The sequence below is a fragment of the Hetaerina americana genome, unplaced genomic scaffold (genome assembly GCF_022747635.1).
Source record: "Hetaerina americana unplaced genomic scaffold, ioHetAmer1.1.p SCAF_265, whole genome shotgun sequence".
NCBI lineage: Eukaryota > Metazoa > Arthropoda > Insecta > Odonata > Calopterygidae > Hetaerina > Hetaerina americana.
Window position 1 is genome coordinate 44,258 of NW_027286836.1, and position 23,830 is coordinate 68,087.

General features: G+C 33.7%; 2 protein-coding genes across 4 annotated transcripts; both read left to right on the forward strand.

Moving 5' to 3' along the window:
• Positions 1 to 2,561: 2,561 nt before the first annotated feature.
• On the forward strand, positions 2,562 to 23,474 carry LOC139689652 (magnesium-dependent phosphatase 1-like). Of its 3 annotated transcripts, none has more exons than XM_071586838.1 (6): positions 2,562 to 2,649; positions 2,745 to 2,805; positions 2,995 to 3,213; positions 4,676 to 4,737; positions 10,545 to 10,644; positions 21,622 to 22,412. In XM_071586838.1, exons 1-6 carry the CDS (start codon positions 2,616 to 2,618, stop codon positions 21,815 to 21,817), a joined length of 672 nt encoding a protein of 223 aa, XP_071442939.1. In that variant the 5' UTR covers positions 2,562 to 2,615; the 3' UTR covers positions 21,818 to 22,412. The 3 variants fall into 3 exon arrangements, with proteins under 3 accessions (XP_071442939.1, XP_071442940.1, XP_071442941.1); XM_071586839.1 differs by having other exon boundaries at positions 10,545 to 10,655; positions 21,622 to 21,793; XM_071586840.1 differs by lacking the exons at positions 4,676 to 4,737; positions 10,545 to 10,644 and having other exon boundaries at positions 21,622 to 23,474.
• On the forward strand, positions 10,893 to 17,551 carry Creld (Cysteine rich with EGF like domains). Its single transcript, XM_071586837.1, has one exon. It carries the CDS (start codon positions 12,919 to 12,921, stop codon positions 14,083 to 14,085), a length of 1,167 nt encoding a protein of 388 aa, XP_071442938.1. The 5' UTR covers positions 10,893 to 12,918; the 3' UTR covers positions 14,086 to 17,551.
• Positions 23,475 to 23,830: the final 356 nt, after the last annotated feature.

The following is a 23,830-nucleotide window of genomic DNA, read 5'->3' on the forward strand; positions in this document are numbered from 1 at the left end:
TGTTGGACTGAAGTTGGATGACCTTAAGTATAGTAAGCTTATATATACCATTAAATTACTTTGTAATCCTTTAAGTATTGAGGAATTCTTGATTTGCTTTGCTGAAGACTTGCGGAGTGACCATGATAACATATTTGATATTAATGCAGAATGTAATTGCTTCCTTAACAAGTTTGTAATGATTTATAGTCATGCTTTCCCCTAAAGAAACCATTACTTTCAAACACAGTCACAGAAATCTCAAATTTCCACCAGAACTGGTTGATAAGGACTTTATTGTAAAAATGTACATTTTCAGTGGAAAGTGTTAGATCCATACCTACAAAAAAGTTATGTAAAACGTCTTAAGCAATATGAGCATGATATTAATGAAGTTTAAAAATATAACATCAACCAGTGTTTATAAAAACCAAGAAGTCTCAGTAAAGCTACATGGAATGTTATTATGTTACAAACGGGTAGGAATGTGAACTATAAAATTCCTCCCTTCATCTGGCATCCAGTCCAGTATCATAAACCTATAAACATAGCTAATAACTTCAACTATCAATTTTTCCAACCTGATGAAAAATAATTAATCCACAAATTAACATCAAGAGAAAACATCCCAACTTCTTATTTCTCTCAGCATTAGACTATTAAAGAAGATTTATGGGTTAAATGGAAGAAGACCATGGTCTCTATTTTGCCCAAATAAAGACCTCTATCTGTTTATCATGAAGAATTTGAATTCATACAAACTTTTCAAAACAAATGGTCTGTTGGGTTTTATGGAATGCCTATGCCAATCATTAAATTGGCTGCCAAGATTAATTCTCCACCTGTCTCTGATATGTTGAACATGTCTCTCCCCCCAGGTCACTCTACCGCTCTATTAAAAATTGCATTCATAATACCAATATATAAAAAAAGGATCATGCAGTGAATCAGAAAGTAATAGATCTATTGCCATCCTTCAGATTTTTGAAAACTGTATTCATTTGATTGGTGAACTATTTAAGCCACTTCATTTTTTTATTTTCCTCGGTTTGGCTTTACAAAGGGAACTGCAGCCTATCAACTGATTAATAAAATCATTTAGGGACCATCTAATCAGAAAAAAGATAATGGAGATTTTTTTACCAATCTGGAGCATTTGATACGATAGATGATGACATTATCTACCCAAAGTTAATCAGGATTTCAAATAAATTGCATTGTCTAATGCCAGCACTTTCATGTGTAGTGGAAATTCCCCAGTAGTGAAGTAATGATATTTACTGATGATGCATCTGCATTAAGCATGGGAGAAATTTTAAAAATGCTAATACATCTGCTTGTCATAATCTGACAAACTTGTCAAACAACTTGCCATTGAATGAAAATAAAATGTTTTCTCCAATTTCATAACAAATTCAAACTACCTCTTTTTGAAGCAGATTCTCGTGAATCGATTCCCCATTTCAGCTCCATAAAAGTTCTGATATTATCTCAATATCAAAAAAAATTTTGATATTATCTTAATATCAAATATGAGGTTATATAATATCTTTTTATCCTTTAATTTGAGGTGATTCCTTTGATTTAAGCTAGTTTTTGTGTAGATTTTCTCACTAACCAGCTCTTGACAGAACTGTGTGCAAATTCTCTATAATTACTATTATTTTTTGCCAAAGTGCAGATATTGAATAAATAATTGGTCTAAAACACATCAGTATCAGTAGGACTTCTTCGAAAAAATTTTTTCACACAAAAGGCACATTGAACTTAAAATTAAACCACTTGGCTTTTCCACATAAAAAACTTTTATTTACGACCTAGGTTTCGTTATGGTATAACATCAGGACGTGATGATGTTATACCATAACGAAACCTAGGTCGTAAATAAAAGTTTTTTATGTGGAAAAGCCAAGTGGTTTAATTTTCAGTTCAATATGAAGAATTTCCACCAAGTGACGCCAAAAACTGTTTTATTTATCAAAAGGCACATTTTCAAAATTATTTTTATCATACATTTAAAAATAAATTGGTCAAACTTCGTACAGCATTCTTCAGCTGATTATTATCTTTGAAAAATAAAGTGCTATTCATTATCGTTTTCTTCTAGCTATCCCTCTTTAATATCTTTCATAAATTCTAAACAAGATATTGCAAATAAAATATAAGAATTGATAATTGAGACAATGAATGACCAAATAATTGCATCTGATATAAAATGTTATTTCAACAGGCAACGAAGAAAAATTAGCCAACGTACATATATGAAAATGATGGTCAATACGGAATTCAACAAAATTGCCTGCCGTTGAAGGTTTATCTAATTATTTCCTTAAAGCGAACTATTTTTAACTATTATTTTTTCCATGTTAGTTTCTAAATCCTCGCCATATTGATAATGTCATTTTAATACAGAGATAATGTAGGTCTATTTAGAATTTTAAGTACTAATTCATCCATTTAAATACCTATGAAAGATGTAAGTCAGAAGTTCTCTTTGCGATACCTACATAATCGTACGTCGCGCCTGCAAGGCAAGTAAACAAAATCATTCGCTTTGCGATGCATAACTGTTATTTGCGCATTTCTCGATATCCAGGCTTTCTGCTGGCTGCAATCCGGGGAACATACCAAATAAAATGGCTAAGCCGAAGTTAATTGCCTTTGATCTGGGTATTTTGCTCGTCACTGTCGACTACATATTTGGAAAATCTACTGTTTTAATCATTGTTATATACTAATCTCCTATTTTCTTTCCTGTTCTACAGATTACACATTATGGCCCTTTTGGGTAGACACACATGTCGACCCACCTTTCCGTAAAACTCCGTGAGTTTCACATCCATTCTGTTATTACCTCATGAACGTGCATGATCTTTGTGAAACGAAAATTATCACGGCAATTGTAAATTAAGTATTAAGGAGAAATTCTTATTTATCCTTTAATGGCTTCTTGCTATCATTTTAGAAGGACATTTGTAAGTAGGGAGATAATATATTTGTTTGCTAACTGTTTAGGAGGGGCGATGTATTAGATCAGCGAGGAACCAAAGTGAAACATTACCCCGAAGTCCCGAAAGTATTACAGAAGTTATCTAGTAAGGGGTACGACTTGGCTGTTGTTTCAAGAACAGGGGAAGTAAGGGGAGCCAATCAACTGCTGCAATTATATGGATGGGATCGTTTCTTTAAATTCAAAGAAATATATCCCGGTCAGAAAACCAAACACTTTGAGAGGTATGTGTCCATTATCTTACATTGACCTACAAACGTCATGAATGTGCGTTCAATACGTTAATTACGTGTTATCCTGTTTTATGCTGGAAATACTGTCATGTACTTGTAAAATTAAAATAGAAAGGTATAGAATCAAATGTATCTATGGATCGTCGAAAAAATTCACAGTTGGTGATTGGCGAAATCAACGAAAACGATTGATTATCGTGTTCACTTCTTGCTTTATAATCTTTCTAATTTCTCTGTTACAATAGTTTGCCTACCAATGTAATATTTCATAGACGTTATATTTATGAAATACTGGCTGGCATTTGAGAGGTTTGAAATTCGAAAGCACTGATTTTACGCCTTAGTGTATTAGATAACAATCGCGAGCCCACTCCATTTTATATTCAAAGTCAAATTTTTTCATCCAATGACCGGGCAAATGAAATTTCCGTTTATATAAATTATTTCTTTCAAATGCGCAATTTGTTTTCTCCCTGTATAACAATAAATTTTCGTGAACAATTACGTGAAAATATTTTAGTAGACCGATCGCCCATTAATTTTTTGCAGTGACTGTAGAGTAAGGGTTCTTGTTTGAAAGGCGAATGACGGAATAATAATGTAGATTATTGCTTATGTAATAACATACACACACACACTCTTAGTTAAGAATGATGCTAATATGTGTCACTTAATTAACATATTTCCTAAGTACGTTTCCGAAACCTCTAAAACAATATTTTAGGAATTTATGTGTTAATGCATGCTGTACTATTCCGGTATTTATAGCAATAACTTATGACATATTTTGTCATATGTTGCGGGGGTGAATTTGAGGTAGGCATGCCGTAAAATCCTTCACGTAAAGGCAGTCGGTAAATTTAGGCTGTCAAGAAACTTTATTTTCTCCTTTTATCAGTTACGTTATGTCCCTAAGTGGTACATATTTTCCATGGGTGCATTTTCTTTCATCGTTATTTCTGCAAAGCTGTTCTTTGCTGTAATAGGTACCTTATTTTTTAAAAACGTTCTATGGAAAACATGTTCGCCATGACTTCCATTATGATAAACTTGATAATTCATTTTCAGTTTTTAATAACTTTTGATGATTTAGATTTTTTCCAAGTTTTATTCATTCCCCTCCAGTCTTTTACCATCTGGTCTGTTTACAAAATCTCAATATGGAGTCATTGGCAAGATTCTCGGCACATATGAGTCCAGTATAAGATGTCGGACTATCACTTGTGCTTGGCAAATTGTAATCCTTATTTCAGAATACCTCGGTGAAGTTCATCTGCAAAAAAGCTGCTGTCGGAGATGAGTACCTCATTTTGTGTAGTCCGTATTTCTTCCCTTAAATTTATATTTTTGATATGATAGTGAGAATGTTTATAGATGATGTGCAATCATTTACTCCGACCAATTTCCAACCTGCATTTCACTCTGATATATAAAAACCATTTTTTGTTTTTAGATCAGGAAGGTCTTCAGTCATTTCCGAATGCATCACACATCTGTGGATACTTTGTGTTTTATGTAGGTTTCTACCAGGTTTATTTTACCTTTAACTTCTCTAGTTTTGACCTACTTAGCTAAATATGTGTTGTGAATGTATATATCCGACCATCTATGATAATCCTGGTGATGGTATACAATAACATTTATGCGAATGCATTTTATGGTATAATGAATTGTTTTTCGCTAATCCTAATGAGACTGACTGATATGTAGCAGCTACTCAAGCTACTTATAATTAGGTCACCTAGTTTTGTATCATGTAGCATCATTTAGCCCACTTAATTATTGTAGAGTACTTACCTGCTTTATATTATTACATATATATGTAGGTATTATATCGAGTTAGGATATAGATGTGTAAGGTTACTTACTTCAGGAGACTTATTACTCTGCTTTCAAGATAATTTTCTAATATCGGATGCTCTATGCAGATTTATCAAATTTGTAATGAGTATAGGACTTCTAGCATTTGGCTTGGATGCTAAGGTGAAAATTGTGTGCCTGAAGATATTTTCATCCTTGCATCAATTCCCCAATGGCCTAAATAATAATCTGCATAACATTATAACCATGTATGCCTTCATTTTGCATGCTCTATAAGTTAAAATAGAGGCATTCAAAATGCTTTCTTCTCTGTATGAATAAATGATGAATCTCACCATCACATTTATGTGGGTGAATATGGAAGTGGAGGGCAATGGACATAGCCTGATGGGCAATCAACTGACTTGTGATTAGATGCGTGGCTTGACAATCCTGATCCATATATCAGCCTTTGGTGGCGATGTTATGGTAGTAGTACAAATGTTAATCGAGCTTAATAAGCCCAAACAGTATCTATTATTCCACATCATTAACTCTGTTTAAGGAAACCACCACTGGCATTTTAGCCAGAAATGAGTTGTCCATTGGAAATTTGAATTGCTGTATGATGTTTATGTTTAAATATAATTGTTTTAATGTTACTAAAAACATACCAATGGGGACAATTAAATTCGTAAGCTATCCTGTTATCCAATTCAGTAATGTTCATAGGTCGACCGTCACAGATTTCAACTATGTATAGTCTCACTAGATGCTGTTCTGTTGAGTGTTATGTTTCAGCCCAAAAAAGCTCAAAGTCTTTAGTGGTTGAGATATTTGTGTGCACAGTTTGGCCAATTTCAAAAGTTCTTGCTGCCCATGGACCCACAGTTTGTTGCTGTTCCTAACTGTCTGTGTTACAGGTCTAAAAAATTGCAACTGGTGGTGGTATCAGAGGTTTGAATGTAACAAACATTCAGTTGCTTTAGTTATGAGCCTTCATATCTTCTGAGAGATAACAGTATTGTTTTGGAACATGTTGCAGCAATTCTCTGAGGAACACTTAAGAATGCAGTGAGCGTGGATTAGTTTTTTGGGTGGACTGAACATTACTATGTGAAAAACCAAATGAATTCTTCATTGTTTAGCTCTTTATGTGCATTGGTAAAATTTTGGACTTTCATTCTGGGGTTAAGATGAATTTATTTCAATGGGAATTGTGTTGACCATATGGGAACCTGTTTGGAAGCCACGCGATTAGGACCAAGTGCTTAAGATGTCTGGCTTTAATAATGTGTGAACAATAAATCGATAGTTTCTTTTTAAATTTAATTTGCATATATATGTATTCTTGAACCAATGTCACAAGGTGTAAAAAATCTCCCATGCTGTCTGTTGAGGATATAATCATGACTAACAGCCCTTGTAAGTTATTTACTTCATATTGATTTCAGGAGTGAGATGTATGACAAGAATTAATCAGTTTTAACTACCCTTGAATATTACTGCTGGGAAAAATCATCTCAATATTCTGACGTATGAGGAAACAGGAATGTAGTGAGGTGCAAATGAATCTACAGCATTCAATGATATACTCTTCTTATTTAATGTTTGAGGAGATCAATGTGTAATGATGGATTAATACTGTGCATTCTTTGAATATTCCCACTTCTGCCTGTCAAAATTTATCCTAAAATTATACACTAGGTTACTAAAATTAAAATTATGTTATTAAGAACTAGGTGAAAGTTGACATACCTGAGCCTTGAATCATTCGTACAGTTCAGTAAAACCTCTTTAAGGAGAGATTGATTGAAGGGAAAAGTATTATTTCAAAGTAATCTGATTATTAAGTAATTCCTTTCAGCTAAAGTTGCATAACCAGTGGTCATCAATTCTAGAGTTGGTTCGGTGTGAAGCTCTCCTCTCAAATCTCCCATCAGTTAAGTGTTTTTTTCTTATTATTTGCTTTCTCTTTCTGATTTGTTTCATGTGCTTCATCTGGGGTGTTCTTATTTTTCACTTTTCATTCAAAGCCATCATGTCTCAAACGTATCTGAAGAAGGTTATCCTTCCATTACCTCTTCACCTTTTCATATACTTAATTCCATCCATCTTCCTGATGCTCCTAATTTTCTTATAGTTTCTCATTTTTAGACCTTGCGGATGGCCAGAGGTCAATATAAATTGCAGTCCATAAAAATTTCAAAATGAAATGTCCTCCATCTTCAACAGAGAGTATCTTCATCTTCAAGGAATAAGTAGTGCCCTGTGTGAGCTACCTTGTTCATCCTACTCACTCCTCCTTTCTCCTTCCTATTATATTTCTCATCATTTTTAACTCTTTCTTCCTCCCTACTTTGAAGTTTGAAATGAGAAAGGACCAACCAACACAGTAAACTTCATATTTTCATGTAGCTCCAAAATTCAATTGCTGAGAAATCAAATGCAAAAAGACCTGATTACATGGGGTGTAATTAGGGTGCTTGTAATTTTAAAAATTCATGATCATGATGCCAAATACAAATGCTGCAAATCACTGCTTTCTTAAGGATATCTGCATCAATCGAAAACCAACCCATGAAAGTCTACTTGGAACTTTTTTGATTTTGACAATGACAGTTGTGTGATAGCTATATTGATTTATTCATTAAACTGATGATTGTGTAGTTATTTTTTCATTAATTTGTAAACTTATATTTATTATTATTTCATATTATTATTATTTTACAATGGCAAAATATAAGATAGGAGCTAGATTGGAGTGAGCCCATTGAGTACTATGGACAGCTACATCTTCAAGGTGTTTCTTACATCTCCCGCAGTTTCTTTGGAAAAAGTGCTTCTTACATGTTTGATCATAAGAATTTGTTACATGTAAAGATATTTGTATGATATTCAGGTCATTACACTCTGGGAACATTGACCAAAACAAAACAGTGTTACTTTTCCCCAACATGCTAATTGAGTTAAAATTTGTGGAAATTTTATGTATTATTTGTGCATTTTAACCCTTTACTGATGCCCATAACAATTGATGTTTTTAATTTTGTGAATTGCATTTTGAACATGTGTGAACCCTAGCTGGTGACCAAACTTAGCATACAAATACTTCAGCCACTAATCATTGTGCTAATGAAAGGTTTGGTATGAGCTATAGTTGATCCATTTGGATAGTCCATAGACTCCAGCCAAAATACAAACTAGTCTTATATTTTTTCATTTTTGACAGTGTGCTGTGAACTGATCCTACCATTTACTAATATAATTAGTGTCTCTGTGTTCATCAGGTATAATTTCTAGCTCTTGAAACTAAAATGGATGTTAATTAAATGATAAATTTAGATCAGCTTCCAGTATTATCTTGTTGACCATACAATATATATCCTACACCATGCAGTACTTAATGCGTGCATTCCTCAAGTTATCACGTCAACTGCCACTGATTTTGGTGTTTTTCACTGCTTATCACATAATAAATCACTTAATAAATGCATGTAATGTTCACCTTATAACTGTGAATATTGTTAACCTAACCTTATCTGATTATTTAAAATAATCTTGTCTTTCTCAGTTCGTAGTTAATTTAGAATGGACACAGTTTAACTAATCAATATTGTGTTTGATGCCAGTATTTTATGAGCTGTAGATCATTTTAAATTTAGGGAAATAGGCAGATTTTGTGTGGGTTAGTATATTTTTATAATAAGGTTAGTATTAGAAGAAATAATTGAATATACAGATGTTAACATACATTTTTGAGATGTAGTCATTGTTCATAAAATGTTTTGTAATCATGTTCTCTAATTTTATGCACCCGAAAATGTTATCTTCTGAGTGATCTTACATTCAGTTTTTCAACCCAAATGATTATTTCCATTTACAATAATTTATAATTGGAGTAAAAAGTTTAATAGATCATAATTAGTAATAGTTCCACTCTTACATTAATTAGTTTTAAACTTTACCTTCATTATATTTTTCTTAAATATAATCCCTAAAGGATTTCCAGATGGTAATTTTGTTAAGGTTATCAAGCTCTGGGATTTAATTTTTGTTGGCATTCAGTTTAATTCTTTTGTGCTGATATTTTCTTGCTTGTATTTAGCTTATTATTTGGTCTGTGACAATTTGAATTGATGGGAATGTTATCATATGTACGTGCATACAAGAGACCATTTTATGTGCAGATTAAAGAGGGCAAAATCTATTGGCTAATTTTAGATCTAGTGGCAGATTTCTAGGAAATCTCTTATGGCTTCCATCATGACAAAGGGTTCCTTGAAGTCATGAAGTCACTTATGAGCTCTGCTACATTTTTAATGTCATGTATTTTTTTCATCCAGTATCATTTGAAAACTTGACTGTTTTGAGTACAACACAATCATAACAGTGAAATACTGCTTCATTTATGAGACAAAAGAGATATTTCATTGAGAAATATTTAGCATAAATTTATGATTGAAACCTAGAAAGAAACACAATATTCCGCTACCTTGTATTTAACACGAGTGGTTTTGCACACTATACAGCTTCTCAGATGTAATGGAAGTTGGAGAAAAAAAAACATTACACCCTTATTCACGAACACCTGCTTTATACACTTGCCAGTTCTATGAATCATTACTTTTGATACCACATATCAAGTTTCTTACCTCATATACGTAGGCATTTGAAGTGTCTTAAAATCACTATGAGCCATCCAAAACTCACTTTCTGTCATAAACATTGAAAATTCTGCACATTCTAACATTATAATATGATTAACAACCAATGAGGCTGTTTCCTCCACTGCTAGCTAGAAACTTTCACTCCCAGGCCGTACGGCTACCCATCTCGGTGATGTTGATGAGCAGGTGGTAAACGAACTACTGCTAACCCGCAATCATCCTTGCAGTAACTCTGCCAAAATCCTCCACTATCTGTGGGAATTAACCCCACGCTCAACGAATGAGTAAGTTGTTGCTGAAATTAAATTGTTCAATTTTAAACATTTGTTTCCCCCATTTTCATGCACATTAAATAGAGTAAATTTGATTTTGAAGTGCACTCCATGATTTTGACACTGCATGTATGGGAAGAGCTGCTGATTTATGAACTTTTAGAATTACGTACTATGTATAAGGAAAGCATGGTGTTCATAAATCAGCGGATTGCTGTAGCTTATATGGGCTGTGAGATGGGGACACAGGTGTAGCAAAAATTGTATTTTTAGTTATTATTACCTCACCTATGTTCCTCAACCTTCTAATTCTTTATAAGCTACTCCCTCCAACTTCCATTACACCTGATGATGGTGCTTAGCATGCAGAACTAGTTAGTGACTAGCTTAGCATGCATAATTGTATGTAAAATAGAGAAAAGGTGGAATATTACAGTGTTTATTTTTAGGATGAATGTCAACCTCCACAATATCACGCCTGACTTAGCAATTACCATTTTTAGTATGTCATTTTGAGTTTATATTTTTCCTTTTTTTAGATATGATTCATTTAATACACTTCTTGATGCTGCTTAACCAGGGTTGCCATGGTTCAGGAAAACCAGAGAATGTATAAGAGTGTATTCCATGTTGGGAAAGCGAAGAATTCACCAACCTCATCATCATATGGATTTACACTGGTTAAACCATAGTAATTTTAACTTATTATAATTACCATATTCCTATTTTCTTTATTTATAGATTTAAATGCATTTAATATGAGAGGTAACCCCCCTCTAGCCTTGTAGAATTAGGTTCTATTTTAGAATAAATTCATAAGTATTGATACATTTGGTTAGTGTAAATTTAATTATGCTATTTGGATCAATGTTACTATTTTAGATAGTATTATTTTGGCACTGATGGTTGTTTTGTTAGTGTTAGGGGTAGTTTCGAAACTTGATGCAAAAATTAGTAATTATGGCAGTAGTTCTCACAATGTAACCAAGCACACGAGCCTCAGTGGTTAGACTGGTTGCTAATGGCATACCAGCTAACCCCTGTGCGCTCTTAGGTTTTAAGTCTCACTTTAGGCATGGATGTTGTGTATGTGACACTTTTACCTAGGAATTTATTGTTTTTAAAGGAATATTTAGGAAAATGTAAGATGAGCTGCTGTTGGAGGATTGTAAGCCAATTTAATTCTGCGTCAATAGTTTTGATACGTGTAATGTATAAGTTAAAAGTAGCTTTGGAATCGTGGTGAATTAATTTTAAAGGTCATTATATAGTTGTGTTAATAAGAATTACCTACGTGAGTAATGTTAATGTGCTTCGATACAATACCTATGAAATGGAATATAATTAAGTGGCTGCTTATTTATCATCCTTATGGGACCTATGTGCATGCTTATATTCAAGAGGATATGAGCAGAATTCATCTTTTAAACAAACATATTTTACAGATTTTAATATGCTCTTTCCCTATGTCATTGGACTCTTTGAAAATAGTATAATAAAGGAAGTTGGGTGATATTTGATGTTCATCTCAGCTTTGGCCATCGGTTTATATTATCAGTTGTCATCAGTTGATGTTTCTGACCTCGTTTGAAAAGAAACTGGAGAGTGTTCTACTTAAGTAAGCGCGGGCTATCACATACCGTATTGCACACTACCATTCTGAAAGTACCTTATAAAGGCAAGTCACTTCTTCTAAACACACGGAAGGCTCCTTGATGTTGTTGAAAGTTATGCACCAACACTATAATGGCATCCAATGTGCGTTCATTTTTAAAATCCAATTTTATATTAAGAATTTCATAACATTTTGTTTCTACTCAATTTAACTTCTATGAAATATGAGGCTATTCTGGGAAGATTCATAAGCTTTGTAACAATTTTGCAGTTCATATTTGTTTATTATGGATGAGGGGCTTATTCTTGGCAGTGGGATGTTGAAGACTGTAATAGAGGGGAGAATATTAGGCAAACGATGAAAGGGAAGGAACAGGATAGGGATATTTGACGGGATGAAGGGAGGAAGGAAGTACTTTGGGATGAAGAGGTACCTGATGTAGAGTAGGATGCTGGATTTTGTGTTTTGTGAGCAGTCGCAAAATATTTATTTGGTAGTTGTGTCCATCCAAAAACCTACCTTACCCGGTAGATTACCTACTAATAATAATTTGTTTATTGTGGTAGTATAATAGCGCAATTGAGTATAATTGAGCTGGGATATGTTCGTACCTAACAATGAAGTTTACCAAGAGAGAACAAATAATTATTAAGATTAAATATATGGATGTGAAGTCTGCTTATGGTTTACAGGTTTCATATCAATTAAATCGAATTTCACTTTGCCACAGACTATTCTCATTTAAATCAGGCACTTCTATTGATTAGCAGTCTTTAGGGAAAAGTGAATAATATTTACGTTGATATCCGGAAAATATTACGAAAGTACCGCCTATGAATATAATAGAGTAGCAATTTCACCAAGTTTGTCTGCTTTTAGTGTGGTAGGCTGCAAAAATATTAGCGTTATTGCGATTTGCGTTATTTTGCCAATAAAAGTCCCACTTGTAACCGTACACAGAATGAACATTGGAGGTTTTTGGCGATCTATTATCTGCGCAAAATTGTCACAGTTTTGAGTTGGCGGTACGTCCGAAAATTCTCGTCATTGGTTACTCGGTTTTATTAAAAGGTGGTGCTAGTTGTGGGGTCATGTTTATATCTCAATTCTTTTGGTGATCTGGATGTTTCTGTGGGTAATTGTCGTCGCCTGGTGAAAGTTCATCCATCGGGGAAACTAATTTATTCCTTGGAATATTAGTCGTACTGCAGTTATTTTCTGATCATTTTCGATTATTCAATAACTCAGTATTTATTTCTGGCGGATAGTACCGGTGGCATTGCGTGTTTCGTAACGCCTTATCTGACCGAGTCTTTGTAATATTACATATAACCCCTCCATGGCAATAACATTTCTTATTTCGTTGCTTGTATTTGGTAACTTAAAGCCTTTGTGGGGAGTTGCCCACGCCGCCGATAGTCAAAATGTGTCCCCTACAGATTCTACGCGTATTGAACAGCAGAAAAGTGCAACTTTGCCTCCCTGCCAAGCATGTAAGGTTTTAGTTGAATCCTTCAAGAAAGGAATGAAAGCAACTGAACGAGGGAAGTATGAGGGTGGCGATTCTGCTTGGGAGGAGGAAAGACTTGGTAGCTACATGGACAGTGAAATTCGCTTGGTGGAAATTCAAGAAAAATTATGCTCGGGTGTAATTAAGGGAGAAAATCAGTGCCATTCCTTAGCTTCAGCAAATGAGGAACTCATTGAAAAGTGGTGGTTTCAGAACAAAAAGGATAGCCCGGACATGTATAAATGGCTGTGTATTGAAATGCTCAAGGTTTGTTGTCCAGTAGATCATTATGGGCCTGAATGTAAGCCATGCCCTGGATTTCCCAATCGTGTGTGCAACAAAAGTGGTAGTTGTAAGGGTTCTGGCACCAGAAAAGGAGACGGAAAGTGTCACTGCTCTCCCGGTTACAAGGGTGATTTTTGTGGAGAGTGCGCTTCAAATTATTATGAAGCGTACAGGGACGATGAAAAACTTCTATGTTCACCATGCCACAATTCATGTGAAAATGATTGCACAAAAGCTGGCCCCAAAGGATGTAATTCGTGCAAAGAAGGTTGGATTATGGATCCCGATCGTGGGTGTGTGGACATAAATGAATGTCTCCTGGTGAAACCTGTCTGTGCACAAAATGAATTTTGTGTCAACAATGAGGGTTCATTTTCTTGTCTTCAGTGCGATAGGGCATGCGATGGCTGTGACGGTGATGGACCGGATATGTGTACCAAATGTGCCAAAGGTTACACGAAAAGTGGAAACTTATGTGTGGACAAAGTAGAGTGGTATTCAAAAATTTATCCCAATTTGACTCGCTACTTTACATATTTAGGTCTATGCATTACGACTTGTATCATATTCTCGAAGAATATCCTTGTTGCAAGCCTTATTGGTTTGTGTGTAGCAGTATACATATCTGTGTCAGAATACATGTTAGGTTCCAACACTGATAACATGGTAATGGACGGTCTTGATTTTAAAAGTTTATTTGGTTCTTCTTAATACAGTGATTTCGCTCAAATTTTGTGCACAAATTTATGTACACATTTAAATCTTTTTATAGAAATACCAGTAATTAGGTGTGATTGATTGATTTTTATTCAATCTCCATGTAGCAAATTTCCGTAAAAATGCATTTAAATGAGTAGTGCCCGTTTAATTGTCAATTTTACCACCAGAAGCCTTGAATAAATCAAATTTGTTTGAGTTTCGCTCCTGCGATGTATTTGTTAAGATATTGCATTCATGATTTTTACTCGGAAGTACCCATTGATGTTGATTGAGGTATGGCAACTATTCTGGATCCATGAATTGTAAATTGTAGTTTACTTTATCCTCATGTCGATATAGATATTGGCTGTAAAATTTTCTTGTGTCAGTCATTGGACATCTACATTGTAGCTGAAGCTGATAACAGTTCATCTCGAGAGCCAATTATGGTGTACTTACTTCCGTGATTGAAAACCTCTTTTGGAATTCATTGTCCTAGTTGAGTCATGCCAGACAAATATTTAGTGGGACCTTTTCCTTTCTTAGACTTTTGTTTAGGTTTCATTACTGGTTCGAGTATTCAAAAACGAACAAACAGTTTTCAGAAAGCCATCTCTGCGATTTCATGTTATGAAGAAATGTCTAGTCTTCGATGGCCATACTTAAAAATCAAATTAATTCTATAAATATTTGGGAACTATTTCCTGCTCCTACTGGATTAATCGCTTATCTACAGAGAAGGAGTTACTGTCGTACAGAATATTCTGCAGTGTTTCTTTGGTATTATATTTGGAAGCTGTGCCTTGATAATTCACTTCCTTGCTATTTTTTTGAATTTTTATGTACATGCTGCCCTTCATAATAGTTCTCCCACTTAGCCTAAGTTTTGTGAGGGACATTATCTTATAATTTATCAAATATGCAGACAGACGGTTATATATCTCTGTGGCGTCATTGTTCAAAGGGCTCAATGGATTTATCATTGCTTATATTTGAAATCTTTTGCACCAATATTTAATATTTATTTTGCGTTTTTTAATATTGCTTGTCTTATTGCTGATACCATTTCCAGCACTATTCATCTGCAGAATCTAAGAAGCGATCATACTTCATTGGTGAAAGATTGAGAATTTGTGACTCTTATGATGTAGATTGCTATTATTAATATTTAAATAAGGAATAAAATGGATCCCCAGCGATTTTCCCTGTAGCCAGTATTTGAACAGTATACGAGCTAACTTTGTATTAGTTTAAAATTGATTTTACTGCACTGTATTGATATGAATTCTGTACTTTTTCTGGGTCTATAAGGAAAGCTCGCCCTTGTATTCGCTCCAAATTGATATCAATTTGCTGTTCACAAATTATTACTAGTGTTTTTTTACAAAATTATTTTGATTTATATTCTGTGTTCAGTAACTCTAACTTAATACTTGTTAGTGAATCATACCAAGCATTTTTAAACAGCTATGCTCAATAAAATTGGACGATGATGAGAAAAATAATATTAAATGGAAAATCAATATTAAGAATTTCAATAATGGGAGTCAATTTGGGAAAGGGATAATGGATAAAGGGTATTGCATGAAAAAACAGCATTTTCATAATGGGCATGATATACCAATAAAAAAGTTAAATTTTTTATCCAATGTACATGAGTGAAAGCAAGACATATAGTGATAAATGTTAGTGTTTGACATGGATGTTGGAAAACCTACATTGGAGGTCGGTGTTGACCTCTAATTGCAAGTTCATTGACTAAATCACCCTGGGCAAAGCAAAGGAAAGGAATTGGGATAATCCCACTAATACAGGATTAAGATATCTTTTATGCCAGTATTTGATTTGATTTTATTGGGAATATGCTCAGCAGATTTCATTAATACGAAAAAGTGCAGGTGGTTTGAGCAACCTTCATTTTCCAGTAAATTTCAGACTAGGTGGTGTAGTTTGAAATTCTCAAGGGTAGCAGTTTCGGATAGACCTGAGGTAGTGAATAGTAGGTTGCCTTCCACCTTGAACATATTAGATTTTTCCTAATGGTAACAAATGAAAGGAAAATTCCATTAGCTGTAATGGGAGTTTCCTTTAATTTGTTATTTTACAAGGCTGTACGGCCGAAGTTTCCTAGATTTCCTTAGGGTGACAAGTTTTTTCATTGGAAACCCTGAAATTGGTTGTAAGTTGATAATTCCAGTCAGAGTATCTAATTGGGTGTGGTATCATTTAGTGATGGTACGAGACTTCCTTTCTTGGAATTTATCCTCTGTATTCTTTATTAGTATTGTGCAATGTATAATCCAATTGCAATGTCCACAATTTTATTTAAAACATTCATTTTTTCCAATGATCTTGTCATTTTCATATGAATTTTATTTGTACCTGAAGCATTTTCCAAAGTCACTGATAACAATGATCTTACTTCTTGCTGAAGTCCAGGGAACAATGAATGTTCCCGAAATTTAGGTATAGATGTAGGTTTTTTCAGTTTGTGTATGACAACGCTGAAAACACTTCGGCAACATGTCTATCTTACTGGATGTAAGGACTGTAAAGAGAGATGCTTAATCCGTCTTGCCTAACTGCAGATTTGCTAGGAAAGCAGAAATATTGAGAAATAAGTATGCTGTATTTGATGGCATGTAGGATGCACTTTTGTTCAAAATATTACCTCAAAAGTTACAAACCTGGTCTTTACTGAAATGGGGATCCATCTTATGTACCCTGTGCATCTTATATGCCCTCAAATGCGGTAAAGTATGAAAACATCTCTGATAATGAGGATTTACAATGGTTCTGGTGTAATAGCCATGTTGTGGATGGTCCAAGGTATGCACATAGAAAGACTGTTTGTTATGTAACGATTTTGATTATGGTGGATTTGTGTGATATGAAATTACCGATACTGTTAGATTATATTTTATTAGATCCACCCCTTGTTTTTTTTTTTGTTATTAATCATTACAGTTACTAAAATAGTAATTTGTTGGATTTTTAGTAATTTATGAGAATATCATGCCGCAGTCATTCTATTTGCAGTGAAGTAAGCTAGATCATACTTGTACCAATAACACTTCAAATGCTCTAAATTTGCTTTATAATAATGTATTCCAATTTGTGACAGTATAGCTATCTCATTGATGGGAAGGTTCAGGGTTCTTGCTATTGGTTTGAATTTGCATTTCAATAATAGAGTGAGTAAAATCAATGAATAGTTTCCCTCTATTGTGCAAAATTTGTGATCAGCCTATGCATCCCTTTTTTTAATCACCTTAAAATCGATGTTAACTTACTGTAAATTTTATACCAGCTGTAATCTGTAGGTGGAATGCTTAGACTCTTGTATTTGTGATATTAAGTAGGTCAACATCGCATTGCATTGATCCCAGGTGAATCTTTGTCAATTGAGTGTGTTGTTAAAATGTAAGTATTTTGTTATTGTTGGCTTTAATTTGAAATATAAATATTGTTTGTGAGATTTTTGTTTTTTGAGTTTTGGATTTCTCTTTAACCTTGTTTGTACCAAAAAACTCATGAAATTTTACCCCTAAATTACAACCATTCACCAAACCAGGGCACTAGGAAGTTTGTTTTTGCTATATATATATGTTTTTTAATTTCATGGAATAGAATATCAAATGCATGAAAGGTCAGCTGCACATTGATTTTACCTTTAATTTTGGTAACTTAAAACATGGTATGAGTGTGAAGAAATAATAGTGGTGATTTGACTAATGAGGGGTGTGTTAGATTTTTTAAACATCTGTTAGCTTGGGTCTAGTTAGATTGGAAAGCTGTAATCCAATCTCAAAATAGGTTGAACATACTGGTACAGGACATATAGTTACTGGGCTTGGTCAGAATTGATTAACATAATAGGGTCACCATTTTAGAACAGGACTATCAACTTGAGTTCTAGTCTTTAAGTTAAGTCTCTTGGTTCATTTGACTAGGTTTAGATTCATCATTTAGGACTTAATGTTCAACTTGAAAATTTAAAAAAAATCTGCTTCCTTAAAACATTGCCTGACAGTAATTCTTCTGCAAGTAATAAGTGGCAAACTTCATCTCAGGAACGATAAAACGTGAGTAGATTTATAAGCTGTTCTCGTAGGTTCCTCGCCAATGGCTTACTCTGCAATATGTCTCTTTTGCATAATGTAAGAAGTTTTTCTCCCCCCCACAATTGGGCCCTATTAATAATATACTCCCAGATCTGGGGGAAGGCTCTGTCAATGGTCTACCATGCCAAAATTCATGTGATTTTGGATGTAGGATACTCCTTGGCATGTCCCAGACCTTTGTGATTGCTGTATTTCTTGGTATTAAGGATGAATATGAAGTGACTTGATTTTAGTTTTTTTTTGGTATTCAGATTCCATCGGGTACAATCCTGTAAGGTGACTGTGGGCATTTTTGCATTGCAGAATTAACTCTTGTCTCAATTAAGTTTTTCATAGTGGATCTGTAAAACCTAAGTAAACATGAACATTTGAAAGAAAATAAAAATTGTAACATGGGCAGATAAAATTTGTAATAAAAGGAACTGTCCTGTTTTCTGGAATTGAAATCTGTAGTAATATCCATAAACGTACTTCATTCCAAAATGGGGTCAGGCCTTGTCGAATCCTGAATTCTGCTTGAGTGAAGGTTTTTTTTTTGACAGAATGCATTTACAAAAATACTTCTGGAAATAAAGGACTTAGGGAACACTGCTCAATTAGTGAAATGAGGAGAATGGGATGTTCAATTATGAATACATTAATAGAAAACACTAGTAATATGAAATCAAGTGTCAAAAGACAACATTTAGGGACTTCTGTGTATATGTTACTGATATTTTAATATAAGTCTGATTCACTCACAAGAAAAATGCATTGTGCAAGAGTTATTTCACAGCTTCTTGAAAAAGTGATGCAAAATTTATCTGCTGCAAACTCGTAGTATTGAGACATATGGGTCCCATGTAGAGAATATTAGTAGTTAATACATGTATACTTAATTGCCACTGAAATTCCTCAGAAATACTTTCACCTTGATAGTGAATCTAAAGGTGATTAAAGACTTAAATGACCTTTCTTCTAGGAAAAATCTAGATGATAAAGAAACAATTCAACTTCTACTGATTCACGCTTATGTGGCCTTGAATTACTTTGCATTTTGATCATTTATAATGGTGGAATCAGTATTTAGCACAAGAATAAAAGAATCAGCTGTACACTCCTATATTTCCTATTAATGGGATGTGTGTGTGCAGCTACAAATCGGGGTAATTCCTGAGTAATAAGCCCTAGTGGCGTTCAAATGGAATGTGTGTTTTAAATTTTTTTCCTCCTGCTATGATAAAGCCACCACAATTACCAACCCCAAGGTTAGTTCATTATATATGTGAAGCTCGCCTAGTACTAAGCCTAACGACATGTGAAATTCACACACACACACACACACAGGATAATACAGATTGGGGTTGAGGGGAGGGCATACATTCTTCATTCCCTGTGCCACCTATATTTTTCCAGGAAGATCGGACACAGGAAAAATCATTTGACTTGAGTTAAGCTGAGGGTCCCCAGAGGTGTGCCTGGGAGTTGCACCTGGGCCCTTTGGTAATCACCCAACCACTGGACTACCATGTCACTCACCTGCCATAAATATAAATGTAGAAATTCATATTTTATTGTTCTAATTCAAGTATTAAATGTTAGTGGACACAAATTTTCATGTCCTACTTTAGCCACTTTTTTTTTCTAAAAAAGATTGTGAAGTTCATTTACCAGGCATAATTTAAATTCATTCTTCTGGATAAGCGATGTCAGTTAAAAGCTACAGTCCAGAGAACATGGCTATGTAGCAAAGTAGAATACAAACATAAGGTTTATTGATTTTGATTATTTACATATATGTCTTAAGATTAATTAGTCATCACTCCATAACTTGTATAGGGTGTAAACTTTTAAACTGCAACTATCCAAATGAACAGCTATGTGAAGTATTGCTAGCGTTGATTTCAAACCAGAATGAAGAATAGATCCCTTTACAAATGAAATAACAACATTAAGTGAAGTAAAATTCTTTTGCTTGTGAAATGAAAGTAGCACTTTGGTTTCAATATACATGTCTAATTAGAGCACAATTTTAATGAGTAAACTTTCATTTTTTGAATGAGTGGAATTTGAAATGCACCTTGGTCTCATAATGGATGCTCAACAAAGCAACTCAAGATATAATTTTATAGGAAATATCACTCCATGATAAAGGATGTTCTTATTTTTCAGTAAAAATTGGCATTTTGAGTAATTGTTTTAATTTATCTAGGCATTCGAAAGTGGATTAATGGAATTGTTGAAATTACTGAAAATGCAGTTTTGCCAGTTACCAATATTTTTATTTGTTGAATTTATTTCATAGGATGCGCATATTTAGATTTTCCTTTGGTTCAAGTTTATCAGATAACCATGAAATCGAATTATATAAATTCCAGGAACCTATTGATGGTAGTGTAGAGGATGCTTACTAATGATTGGATAATAGGTTATGGGATGAGGGTTTCCCAAGCATGGGTGAATAGGTCAAATTGCTTCTTTTAGGTAGTATTTTCTGTCCAAAAAGTGTTTTCGCAGACATTCACAAGTTGAGATTGGTGAGATGATGGTGGAGGTCAGAATAAAAATATGGCAAATGAACATTTCTACTGCTTCCTCCATGAGATTTACTTTTCTCTAAGTGTGAAGGAAACCATTATTTCACATGGCATGCTTGTAGGCTCTTGACCCTGAAATTCAAACGTGGCTATCCTGAGTTTTCAAAGTTTACAATTGATGGAGTCGAAGCGTGATGATTGAGGCCTTGCGTGAAATGACAAATTGGCATTTTAAAACTCCAAAGTGCTTTCTTAATGACTTCAGAAATGCTCTATGACTACATGATTTTACATTAAGTGAATAACACTGTAATTTAAATCAATTTTTACTTTGTCATTTAAACCATGAAATAATACTTTTCTTCTCCCTGGTCTGACTGAAGATGATTGTTGTGTTCATGTTGTTTTAAACCGTAAATGAGTAGTGTTCTGCCTCGATCATCTTAACATTAGAATGATTTGATTACTTACTCATTGCTAGCATGTACTGTAATCTAAGGTAGTGATTACAAGTTGAGGTTAACAAATAGTGTACATGTTGAAATGCATAATAGTTGATCTTGATGAAGTGCACATACCATGACATCCATGTGATAGGGCATGTGTCGATTGTGAAATAATTTGTGCTCTCTATTTTCCCAAGCTTTAAAAAAAAAAAAAAAAAAAACAATGGCAACCATTTCAACCCCGCTTTCCTCTTTTTATTTCAACCCTCATTGCTATCATAATTTTTCATGCGATAAATGTTAAATTAACTTGCATTATTCCCATTGAGTGAGAACCCTAGTGTAAATAATTTTCCTTTTGAATACTAGTTTTATGATTATTCACTCTTCAGATGGAGACCACTTGAGTATGTCATGACTTTTAATGAATATTTTTCTTTTTCAAACCTTTTCCTCGTCCAGGCTTCATAGCAAGAGTGGCGTCGATTACAATCAAATGCTGTTTTTTGACGATGAAATGAGAAACATAAGGGATGTTTCCACGTTGGGTGTTACATGCATCTTTGTGCAAGATGGAACTACAGAAAGTGTTGTCGAAAATGGCCTTAAAGAATTTAGTAAGAATGCTGAATCTGCTGAAGCCACTGAATCTAAGTAATATTTTAAATTTCCTTATCAATTTTAAAACATAATATACTGTGCTTTCAACACTAGACAATGAAAATTATTTAATTTCACCAATCTTGATGTCAGAACTGTAAGATAAATGGCTTTCAAAGATCATGTTATTTCTGCTAAAAATGTTCAAAAAAGATTATTAAAAATATCTTCTAGCCTTACTTACAAAAAAACTGTGACTTACAGCATTCTAAAGATAGTGTTAATTATCATTGAAAATCAATACATGTTATTGTGACCAAATACAGTGGAACCACTTTATGGTGTTGTTCCTGCTCGTAGGGATTTCTAGCATAGTGCTCCGCTGCACAGATTGAAAAGTAAAAATTCCTGCATAGTCTTAATAGTAGTCACCTAATACTACCCTTCAAAAGTAGTCCTGCAGGCCTTGGCATTTTGAAATTCTATATCTTGGGGAAAACATAAGAAAAGAGGGTTCACTGTATTATGGTTTCTTGAGATGTTTTTAATGCACATATTTCCTGCTGTTGATTAAAAATGAAGAAAATGAAAAAATTGAGGTTGAAATGTATATAAAGGTAAATTATTTTTATTGCTTTTATTATTCAATAAGAATTGCTCTTTATGTACACACATCTTGCCCAGGAAGGTTGTAACAGTGGCAAGTGTTCATCTTCTGCTCATAGATTTGAGAGTAATAACAACATGTTTTACATACCTATTGTATGGAAATTGATAACTAATTGCACTTCATAATGGTCACAGCTTTAAAGATAATAAAAAAAAAGTTATTGCAATAACTTACACTCCTGTACTACCAGTATTTTTTATTTTTTCGCATTTTTAACAAAGGTACAAATATCATTTGATATGGCTTATAATAAAGGTAACAATTATCAATTCCTCTTATATAACACACATTTTAATTCAAGAAATGTAGGTATTCATTCACTTTTTAACTCAGCCTGAGCAGTTCATCCAAATGAAGCACATGTGATAATGGCTTTTAACATTCTTGAACAGTTGTGGAAGACTGGCCTCTTGATAATTTTATCGACTTAAACTTAGCTGAGGAAAAAGAGAATTAACTATAGGAACAGATATGGGGGGGATGAGGAGGTCTTTGAAATAAGCACTACATGAATTGGCTAAAAAGTTTTTTTTCTATCTCGATGCACAATATGAAATGATATGGTGGTAAATGAAAGGCGAACAACCTACATATACTGAAACTGATGGAGATCATATATATTAATGCAAATGATGTATGTCATAGCCAAAATCATGTTAGCATAACTGCGACGCATGTGTCACTTTGTATGATATGTTCTCAATTATAGCACTTTAAAAAAAATAAACAAATATCTTGTTTGCATAAAACAAAAATAGTTGAAGCTTTTTTAAAAAAAAAAACTTTGCATACAAACTTCTGACAAAAATACTTTGTTGAAATACAGACAACATCATATTTCACTGAAATTGAAATCTGTAATACTTGGGTTATGTGGCATGTACCTATTAAAAACATTACTTTCATTAAAGAAATGAATGGTTTGTGTTAATCAGTATCTAAAAATACTGACATGTTAAAAATAAACAGCAATTCTGGAATGTAAAGAAATCTTAAATTTCCAATTGTATTTTTAAGAATTTATAAAAAACTGTGCAATCCATTGATTACATCATAGGAAGTAAATTTCAATAAGTGTATTTGTACTATGAAAGCTGTACACATTACTATAGCAAATTGAATGAATTAAATCTGATCTCAAATTAAACATATACCACACTTTCTATGCACATTCTATCTAGTGTTATGAATAAATGTCAGAGATCAAGGAAATTCCCAGGCTCCTATGGATTTGCTCGAATTGGATCAGTAATTGTCACTATAGTTATCAGTGAAGCTCTTATGACAGCTGAAATATGGGTAAAAATATAGAAAATGATACAGCTGCGGACTCTTTTGAGTATGTATAACAATTCACAGAATTTCCAGGTTTTGCATTAAGAGAGGGGATGCACTGAGAAA